Raw genomic sequence first — 11,486 nt, 5'->3', positions numbered from 1 at the left:
TCTGGGCAATTCAGTTAAGTTTTGTACAAGAGTAGAATGACTCAGAATTAATAACTTACTTCGTTTCACATTCATTAACACTCCACTCTGCCACCCATTTGCACAATTGACCATAAATTGAAGGGACCCAAGGTCTGAGAGACCGTTTTCAATAACAAGTTTGAAATGCTATACGAAATGTGATAGAAATGGAGCCTCAGTAGCTCATCTCCTTCATTTGAGTGTTAGCTTGCACTTTGGGTGTGATACTCGCGTATATCAGGGACAGGACTGAACCTCAGAGAGGGACGGCCATCCAAGGTAATTGCATTCCTTGCTCTCTTGGAGCCTCTATGTGGAGATGTACTCTAATCATTTTCTTTTCATTTTTTAAGGTTGTTCTGATCAGCTTCTTGAGAAGGCTTCAGTTCCTAGTATATCAGAACAAAGGCCTTCAGAAAGGTTTAAAAAAAGAGGTTCATCTTTGTTGCCCGATTATTTTTATGCAAGCGAAGAAGGGGGCTGTTATAACTAGTTGAAGATTAAAGCGGACGAAGGCACCCCTGGATATATCGGAAGCAAGACGGCAGAGTCAAAGTTCTCCCGGGCAGGGAAGAAGAAAGTGATGAAGGGCCATATAAGATGTTATGAGAGAAGGTGAGAGTATTATGAGGTAGTGACTGCAGGGGTCTGGACTCCAACAGGATATGTTGGCCGTTTCAAAGCACGCACTGAACACACCTTCATTAGGCTGTATCGGTGCATTAGCAGTGTTAAAGGAAAAAGCTCCTGTGTCAGGGGCCTCAATGTGCAGAAGAATACGTGCCCATTAGCATTGTATCGTGCCCTCTCGATTGGTCGAAAGGCTTGTAGAATTGTTTGAGTAGTAGGAAAAAACGTTGACATGGTCTTAAAGTGAGTTGGAGAGCTTGAAATGCTGATCGAAAGCATAAAAATAGTCAAATAGGACCTAGCCTTGTGCTTTGCTGCCCTATTTCTTTAATATCTTAAAGTAAGTGTTTATAATTAGAGGATATGAGATAAGATAGGACAGGATACACTTCATTAATAACCCATGTGGGAGTCAAAGCAGAAGTACACAGCAGCAATTCAAATAAAAAAAACGATTCATTTAAAACATGGTGCAAAAAAGACAACCAACCATGCCCCGGGAACAATTCAAATCTTTTACTTTCTCTTTGAAAAGCCTAATGCGTGCAGCTGTCTGTGGCCCTCTGAGCTGAGCCGTCCGCATCCGTTCACTCCTCACCTTGCGTTCCAGGCTGCCGGTGCCACCCCCGGCCCCGGCACCGGGACCAGCACCAGCGCCGGGGCCCGGCTTGTGGCCGTACTTGAAGCCCGTGGTGGTGGACCAGCGGGCCGGGTTCTTCCTGGACGGCTCCTCCGGCCCCCCCAGCCCCTGGGCCTCGGAGCCCAGGGGTGGGGCCGCCAGCGAGGGGTCGCTGCTGCGGCGCACGTGGAGCGGCATGCCTGTATATGGGGATAGTGTGATGGGGGAGAGGGGGGGGGGGAGGGAGGGAGGGAGGGAGGGAGGGAGGGAGGGAGACAAAATGGAGCGTGAAGGAAAGAGGGAAAGAAGGAGCGAGAGATGAAAATTGGGGTTGGGATGGAAAAGAGAGAGAGAGGGTGGGAAAGAGAGGGGACATTGAGAGAGTTAGGGGGTAATATGTATTTGTGGCCAATCACACTGCAATCTCCCAGCACTTTTACCGCTTACCCCCCCCCCCCCCCCCCCCCCCAGAGCTATCAAGCTCTGGTCCATTTCCACCCTGGTGCGTTTTGACATGTGTTCTCTTCGGAAGGACTAGCTATAATTTACAAGCATTCTGTCAGTTCTGGCCATAACCACCATGACAGTCCCCTCCCTCCCCCTCCCCCACACACACCCCATGTGACTGCAGTTGACATCAACCGAGATGCACGCCACTACGAACAAGTGGTTTTGTTTTTCCTTCAAAAAACAAATCCCTATGCTCTCGCATGAAACGCGACACGGCAGAACTGTGAGATGTTTGACTTGGCTTGACTCCTATAAAATGAAATGCAATACAACGAGAGAGAGAGAGAGAGAGAGAGAGAGAGAGAGAGAGAGAGAGAGAGAGAGAGAGAGAGAGAGAGAGAGAGAGAGAGAGAGAGAGAGAGAGAGAGAGAAAACGGCAGAGAGAGAGAGACAGAGGGTGAGGGAGACAGGAAGACAGAAAAATAGAGAAAGAGGGAGAGAGAAAGAGAGTGAACATAGGTGTGCCTTAGGTACACTAGGCTTCGGAGCAGTGGGCTCAGGGAAACACAAATATATGAAAAACAAAGGAAAAATGGAAACATTCCAAATTAAATATTGCCTTACATTACAGTCGCCCCATTAATCAATACTTCAAGCGTAAGCGCTTTATGCTTTGATCCCCTTCACATAAACAGGACCAGTCTCCAGGGAGTATTTTGTGTGTGTGTGTGTGTGCGTGTGTGCGTGCCTGCCTGCCTGCCTGCCTGCCTGCCTGCCTGCCTGCCTGCCTGCCTGCCTGCCTGCCTGCCTGCCTGCCTACCTTCTGCGTGCGTGTGCATGTTTACGCATATGTTTGTGTGTATCCGTGCGGGTGTGCGTGTCTGTGCGTGTAATACTAAACAGCGGTATCCCCTACCGGAGGAACCCCAACGTAGCATGGAGCAGCCCAAGCCCATCGGTAACTAACGTGGAGGCAGGTGAGCGGTGGCTGGCTGTTTGGGCTGTTACTATACGCAACGCTAGAAACATAAACAAAGGCCAGATGGATGTGTTTGAGCGCGAGCCAGCAGGCCGCGTGCGCTCACATCCATAATTATGCAAATTGATTGGGCGACCACCTGTCATCGGGCCGCTCCCATCCTCCCAGCGAGCATATGCGCCCTGTGCACAGATTCCCTCTGAGGCAGGGGGGGGGGACTCCTCCACTGGAAGGAGCGCATTTTAATCAAGGAACTACCGTGGGCTCCCGTCACCTTCCCGGCGCGTGTTTCGCTGCGTCGAACGCCACGGGAGGCCCAGTGGGAGGCGGGCAAGGTGGGCTACGTGTCGACAGCATCCAGAGGGACCGCACGTATGAGACAGTGGTGTAGGTTAAGAAATATATATAGAAAACTAGGAAGAAGGAAGTAGAGACATAAAAAGACTAATTGCCGAGACTTGCCATTGGAGATGGCTGAGTCCTGCTCAGCGGGAAAATGTGTCTCGCTAAGAGGTACCTTGTTTCAAATCCCCCGGGTGATCACAGTAATAGCTGCGGCAATCACTCCGCAAAAAGAAAGTCACCAACCCCCTTTTCCTCAGCCCCTTACTTATGTTGTTTGTTCCCAGCGCTTGCCTCACTAAATTATCCATCTTTCCAGGGTAACCATTATATCGCAGAAGCCAGAAAAAAACGTTTCTGATGGTTCCTTGACTTTTTCTTGATTATAATTTTCGTCACCCGGCGATGTGCTTTCTTTTCTGGTCCTCACTTCTTCCCCCAACGCCACCATTCAAGCAGTTTTCAGCCTGCACTGGGAGTAGACGTAATCGGACGGAGCACGATGCTCTGAACACACAGAACGCCGTTACTTAATAAACAATGCCCAATTGGCACCGGCTTGGCTATGCTCTGTGCTGCCCCCCCCCCCCCCTCCACACACACACACACACACACACACACACACACACACACACACACACCCGCCCACCGCCCCCCCCCCCCCCCCCCGACACCCCTCATCTGTGAGTGATTATTACATTACAACTTATGACTCCAGAGACGTTAGTATGCACTTCCACCCCATTCAGGTTTTCCGCCTGCCTTAAGCCCATGAGCAAGTAGCTCCAGGCCCTGCACACAGAAGAACCAGAGGGGGAAGAAGATGGATGGGTGGGCTTAGGTCTGGCTCTTCTCAGGACAAAATGTGTGGAAAGTGGGCTGTTTGCCTCCCGAGTTACGAGGACTTTCTCTGGCTTAATAGGCCCACTCAGGAGACCTAGCAACTTAGCCTAGCAACATGATGATGACGGAGGGCTGACATTTCCATGGCTCACTAAGTGCTTGAATGGAAGTACTACAATACCAGGAGCAGGTACAGCCATAATAATCGCCATACAGGCATCCATAAAGAAATTATGGTTTGATTTTTCTGTAGCCTTCTACAAATTCATATGGGAACGGCATAGGAAGGTTGAATGGAAAATGAGGCAGGCCATCAGACAGGCAGTCATATTACTAAATTGGGTTGAGAACTCAATAAGGGTTGTTAATAGACTTTGCTCCCCACCCCTTCAGCTAACGGCCGGTTCACGTCCAGTTCAGGCCGCTAATGATGTTCACCTCGCACTGAAGGGGGTTCAGCTGTACGGGTGGCCGGATCATGTCCGGCATAATATCCCGCTTGATGACCACCACACAAACAGAGAGTGAGAGAGAGAGAGAGAGAGAGAGATGGAATGAGAAACAGAAGAAAAGAGAGAAAGAGAGGGAGAGAGACAAAGAGACAGAGAGAGAGGGAACAAGAGAGAGATGGAAAGAGGCATAGACAGCAAGAGGGGTAAATAGTATGTGAGAGATCGAAATAGGGGAGAATAAAACAGTCGTGAGTTAGATACAGACAAAGAAAACACGGCATGTGGGCAGAGTAGGCTATTAGCGAGGGCTCGAAACAAAAGATGGAAACGGGCGATCTAATCGAACGGAGGAACAGTGAGAGATCAAACTAGACAGAAATAGAAAGTGGGTAGAAAGAAGGGAATGAACAAGGCATAAAGAAGAGGCCCACCACCCAGGCAGGTAGTTACAAATGCACAGAAAGAGAAAGAGACACAGAGACACAGAAAGAGACAGAGACACAGAAAGAGCCAGAGAGAGAGATAAAGAGAGAGAGAGAAACAGAGAGAGAGAGACAGACAGAGAGAGAGAGAGAGTGAGAGAGAGAGACAGACAGAGAGAGAGAGAGAGACAGAGAGACAGACAGAGAGAGAGTGAGAGACAGACAGAGAGAGAGTGAGAGACAGAGTGAGAGTGAGAGTGAGAGAGAGAGAGAGAGAGAGAGAGAGAGAGACAGAGAGAGAGAGAGATTACAGTACATCTAGCAGAGGTTACAGTGACCTAAGGCAGAGTGGCTTCTTTTACAGATTGCCTTGGCTTCAGTGAATAGCAGAGACCAACCTGCTATTAACCACAGCTCCAAACAGTGTGCTGGACTGCATAATAGACCAAGGCGGTGTACGGTCCAACATCGAGGGGATGTTTATAATATAAGGAATACACACAATCTCTTATATGTTGTATTAAATGGTAGATGAGGTGTGGAATTCAGATATCTTCAGAAATGAACAGCTAACAATAAACAGTAGACAAGAGATGCACATTTCCTCACACGCCATTATATGGACACGGAAGTCATCGTTGTCTGTGTAAGTCTAAGCGTGCAATATTTTTCTATAAAGTCCTTCTATAAATATGAGGAGAAACATATAACAGATCTATTTACATCTAAATACCTGTCTGGGGCATCAGTGATAGAACCGCAAGGACGAAAAGAAAACGGGACACACAAAGTAACGAATGAGGAAAGAACGGCATGGAGCGAGGAAGTAGGAGCGACAGAGCCCAAAGAGAAAGACTGAAAAATGAAAAGGAACAGGGGCTATGTGAGGCGCCAGCGAATTCATAACAACATTAGATGTTCCGCTATGTGTGTATACACGCATAATAATGTGACTGAATCTTTGATGCATGCTTTTTTTAGTTTGTATGCAAATATATGCACATACTGCTGGCTTAAGCATTATGCAGAGAAACCTATGGAGAAACAAAAAAAAGTGCCTGAAATAAAACACAAAAGGAGAGAAAGGCAGAGAAAGTGAAAGAGACAAGGAGAGCAGAGAAGGTTGCTACGCTACGCAACGCTCCATTATGTGACTGTGATTTTACTTTGTGATCCTCTATGCTGTGAGCCAGTACTGCGTGGGCCTTGATGTACATCCTGCCAGAGGCCAATGTGACAGAACGTACCCCCCCGTCCCCACACACACTCAATCCCCTTTAATTTAGTGGGACTATAGTGACAGACGGAAAAGGGGGCTCGCCCTTTTAATTATAACTTGTGCCACCTCTTCATTTCGGAGCAGCCAATCGATTCAGTGACGAGGCAAAGGGTGACCTTACGGGAAGCCTTCCTAATGAAATAAATCCCTAACCCGAACTGCCCCCGCCCCACCCCAAACTCTGCGTATGCAGTGTTGAATTAATGGGGGCACAGAGAGGGACAGACTCACCGTAACTACATTGACCATGATGCACCTTGATGGGAGGTCACCCCTAAGAGGGCTGGTTTGTTCTCATTGGTCTTTACAAGGCCGATGGTACTTTCGATTTCATGGTCTGACCTTCGCACAAAATCACCCACTTTATAATAATCTGGTTTCCATTATTTTGCAATTGCTAACAATGTTATGAAGCATGCAAAAATTGGATACTTGCTTTTCCGGGTATACAGCATACATGCAATTGTAAACAAAGAGTGCAGGTGGGTGCAGAAAGTATCCATGACAACCTATGCCACTCAATATGATTTTCTAAATATAGATATGTTAGGGTGCAGGGTATTTCATGGAAATGTGCTCACGAGTCATCAAATGAGAATATTCCAAACGCATGTGACCGATACGTTTTATGTGCAGCAAAATTACACTTAGACATTATGCTTATACATGCAGTTATTATTGAAGCACTTTATTCTAAATTCAACGATTGTTCACAAGGACATCGTAGGAGCCTCAGGAAACGCTGTGAGAGTAAGTCCACAGAGGTCTTCCCACAGTATGAGGCTGTTTCTCTCTGTATTCTATTGGAAATGACCAAATAATGTGTCGTGCCCATCGATGGCCTTCCCACCTCCAACCTCCAAGACCCTGGGCCGATAAACCACCCCGGCCACGCCCAGCTCCAAGGGCCAGCGATGAGAGGTGGTGGAAGAGGTGGGGAAGGAAGGTTGTCTCTGTTACATATGAGATCCACAGGTGTCCAATCAGTGTAATTAAATGACCTGGGTTGGGGGGCTGGTGTAGTGTCCTTTAGTGCACCTGGGACAGGACAGGGCGAGAGAGAGTGGTGTGCCCCCCCCCCCCCCCCCCCCCCCCCCCTTCCACCACACACACACACACACACACACCTCTTTGACTCAGTGCCAGCATCAGGATAATGGAGCCTCTGCTTTAGCATGCTGATGAGGTTATGGAGAGGACAATGCCTGGACTGGACTGAGTGTGTGTATGTGTGCATGTGTGCGTTTGTGTACACACTAATAAGGTTATGGAGAGGACACTGGGCGGCAAGAGTGAGTGAGCGCGCGCGCGTGCGCGTGTGTGTGTGTGTGTGTGTGTCCATGAGAGCCATACTGAGGCAGGTCATGGTAGCAGACATGGCTTTAGCAGTATTTCTAGCTTGCAGCTCAAATGGAGCATCATGGTATAATGCCACTGAAACAACTATCTAATGGCCTAGCAGTAAGAGGAGATCAGTATATTTATGAAACGAGGCACAGAGAGAGGTCTCATTAATTTAACATATTATCTGTGATGGCCATCTACTCTTTGCACGTGATGGCTGCAGGTTCACGTTTCAGGGAAGCACATCGGTGGACCTATGCAAAGTAATATAATGAGAGAGTGCTCTATTAAAATAATGGTACTCCAGCACAATCAGAGACCTCACATTCTTACTTATTTTCTTTGACGAATCAAGCAAACAGCAGGTGTTACTTCAGCTGTATATCTTTTACATACATTGCAGCCTGTCTATTTTGTTTGGGACCAAGAGGTGTCTGTGCACTGAGGAGGCAGAGAGAACTCGTTCTGTGTCCAAGACCACCCACATGAGGAACTGGACTTGGCCTCCCTTCAGTGGGACGGACGTGTGCTTTTGATCAGTGCACGTGCACGACACTGCTGATTTGATGAAGACTCCGGCTGTTGATTTGAGGAAGAGGCTCATGCGGCCTTTCCTGATTGCATTTGTGGGTGTCACTCTCGACTGATTATGCGGGCGGTGCAACACTGCTATTACTCCAAAGAACAAAAACAAATTGGTCATTCATTTATATCCTACTCACTTTAATATGAACGGGATGCGGCGTATGTGCCCTCCAAGAAATGTCTCTCTCAGACAGATAATTCTGCAACTTTGTAATACTTTTGGGGGTCAGATTCGGTTCAGAAACTGATTAAATTAATTCAACTCCTTGATGTTGCTGGCTCTATATGATGATGTCCCCTGTGGGCAGTCAAGACCTTAAATGCAGAATACTGAACCACAAAGTCTTCAGTACTGGGTACCACAGAGTCTGCAGTACTTGGTACCACAGAGTCTGCAGTACTTGGTACCACAGAGTCTGCAGTACTGGATGCCACAGAGTCTGCAGTACTTGGTACCACAGAGTCCGCAGTACTGGGCACCACAGAGTCTGCAGTACTGGGTACCACAGAGTCTGCAGTACTGGATACCACAGAGTCTGCAGTACTGGGCACCACAGAGTCTGCAGTACTGGGTACCAAAGAGTCTGCACTCTGCAGTACTGGATACCACAGAGTCTGCAGTACTGGGTACCAAAGAGTCTGTAGTACTGGGTACCAAAGAGTCTGCAGTACTGGGTAACACATGCTCCACCTCTTGCTGGTGGATGAGCCGTAGCCCAGTACCCAGTAGCAGTTGGAAACCTAGTGGTATATTCAAGGGTAGGGTTTGGACATGTTACAAAAGAGAGTGACAGAGAGCTTGGGCGAAAGAGAGCAGGGAAGAGAGAGAGAGAGAGAGAGAGAGAGAGAGAGAGAGAGAGAGAGAGAGAGAGAGAGAGAGAGAGAGAGAGAGAGAGAGAGAGAGAGAGAGAGAGAGAGAGAGAGAGAATAGGTTTTGAATAGACTTCTGACCTTTCCAGAGAAGGGAGGGGGCTATCAGATAGAGAAAGCACTGTTTTGGAAATGGGAGGACACTTTCCAAAGTCCAACTAAGTGCCCAACTGTGGGTGTAGTCGCTGAGTGTACAAGTAAAAGTTTAGTCGTGTGTCTGTGCGTGTGTGTTTGTGGCTAGGCAGGGCATCGACTACCCTTGGCAGGTACATGGAAATAAGACAGGGGTCTCTCTCTCTCTCTCTCTCTCTCTCTCTCTCTCTCTCTCTCTCTCTCTCTCTCTCTCTCTCTCTCTCTCTCTCTCTCTCTCTCTCTCTCTCTCTCTCTCTCTCTCTCTCTCTCTCTCTCTCTCTCTCTCTCTCTCTCTCTCTCTCTCTCTCTCTCTCTCTCTCTCTCAGAATGTATCCACAGAGCTGTCCAGTATCTTTGCCGTGACCCACACTGGGTCATTCATCACGAGATCTAGAAGGGGGAGGGCTGGGTCTGCCTTGTCCCATTCCTAATCAGTTTGGCAGCCAGAGATTATAATACACTTAACCCAACATTAAACCGAACCTACGCTTCGTAAAAAATAAAAAATAAAATTCAGCACATCAAGGCACACTGGGAAAAGCACAATAAAAATCGACTATTCAGCAGGTCTTCACCAGAAAAAGATAATCATACCACAATGAACAATTAAAAGCGAATGGTTACAGTCCAAAGTGCTGAGAGCACTACAATGTTAAGTGCAGTGCATCGTAAAGTGCCAGGCTAGCTCTTTATTCCGGCAGACCTTACTAATCAATCTCTGAACCCTCAATAAGGGAGCCCCCTCTGGCTGACTCTAACAAGGACCTAGTAGTAGACCTCAGTAGTAGATACACGCCTATACAGTTCACTATTCGAAATGTGGGCATAATAGGATATTAAGACTGATTATAGTGATGATATCCAATAAGATTTGACCACATAGCATTTTGAACCACAGGTAAAATCGTAAAATATACATACACGTGTTGTTTACTATGTTAAACATCTGGATGGAAGAACCAGATTGGGCAAATGCAGACACAGGACTGGATGCAGTTTTGTTTGTTGTTGTTGTTTTCAGTGATGATATAGATCAGAAAGCAATCTGCAGCCCTGTAGCATCACTGAGCTATGCAGACCTATATGTTTCATGTTTGGACTTGGAGAGGGAGACAATAGACATGACTAGATTGGTGGATTAAAACCAACACAGTGTAGATTTACAAAGATAGATAGATGTGGACTGTTATTTCTGTCCTTCTCCCTTTGAACTGTCCTGAGCATTGGACCCATGGAGCAGAGATTTCAGCCAGCAGACAACTGCTGCTTCCCAGAACTACAGAAGCAGCACTAAAAAATGTAAGCCAGGACTCTGTGTGCGCACACGCACGTGCGTGCGTGCGTGTGTGGGTGGGTGTGTGTGTCAGTGTGAATGCGTGTTGCCCCCAGACTGCTTCTCTGGACAATTGTGTTGTTAGGAAGTACAGCAGAGAGGGCCTTTTGTTTTTCCCAAAATCTAACTTGACTCATTTGGGTCAGATCACTAAGACCCCCGGGTCCCCTGGATCCAAGCACACTAGGGAGTGTGTGCGTGCGTGTGCGTGTGTTTAACCCAATAAGATTCAATGAATGCCTCTTAGTTGTCGACATCAGTGTGCATCTGTGCACACACATACTCAAACACATCGTTGCCATGGATTAGTATGTGTGTGTGAATAGTTACCGTCTGTCTCCAAGTTAGGGTGTGTGTGTGTGTGTGTGTGTCCATCTCGCTGCACACGGACTGCAAATCAGCGTGAGATTGTGCACATGTCTATTCCTGCACTTTACCGTCTACAGGCGCCAGATAAAACAACTTGCAAGTCAGTGTCCACACCTGCACGCCCTTTCTTCACACACACACACACACACACACACACACACACACACACACACACACACACACACACACACACACACACACACACACACACACACACACACACACACACACACACACACACACACCAGACTCTCTCTCTCACACACTGACCCAACCTCCCCATAATCAACGCGCTCTCCTCCTGTACCAGCCAGGGATTTCCTAATCAGCTACAGCCAAACAAACCCCAACGTTCCAGAAACAGGGTCCGGCAGTACTTTCTGTGTAAACACCACTTCACGTCTGTCCCTCTGTTACCGCCTGTTATCCTGAACCTCGTCAGTCTAGCCATGTGTCTTGGTAAAAAAAACTGTTTTTAAAATCAGTTACACTGACCACATGTTGGGTACAGTGGGGGAAGGGGACAAGGTGTAGGTGCAGACAAGGCGGTCTTAGAGTGGAATTTATAGTCGTGTGCACGGCCATGGCTTTATATAGGCGCCATTTGGCCGTACCGTTACAGAACTTCAACATTTCAGAGATGCGTGTGCAGATGACAAATCGGCATGTGAACTGAACACACATCTCACTCTCCACCCCCCCCCCCCCCCACACACACGTTTGCATTGAAATTAACAGAATTATCAACATTTCTTGTTTTTATGCGTGCAAAATTCTTTTCAGAGCGATAGAATCACTTTTTGACCAACAATGTGT

The 11,486-nt window shown here is 47.6% G+C and overlaps 1 protein-coding gene across 1 annotated transcript in view; it reads right to left on the bottom strand.

The window, feature by feature from the left end:
* Positions 1-11,486, bottom strand: part of pard3aa (par-3 family cell polarity regulator alpha, a) — a 349,891-nt gene that overhangs the window by 199,130 nt on the left and 139,275 nt on the right. The window contains 1 exon segment of the mRNA XM_030349167.1: positions 1,250-1,470. Coding sequence (XP_030205027.1) covers positions 1,250-1,470 — 221 coding nt within the window.

This window comes from Gadus morhua, chromosome 23, assembly GCF_902167405.1.
Source record: "Gadus morhua chromosome 23, gadMor3.0, whole genome shotgun sequence".
In the NCBI taxonomy this organism is placed as follows: domain Eukaryota; kingdom Metazoa; phylum Chordata; class Actinopteri; order Gadiformes; family Gadidae; genus Gadus; species Gadus morhua.
This window is presented reverse-complemented; position numbering and strand designations above follow the sequence as displayed.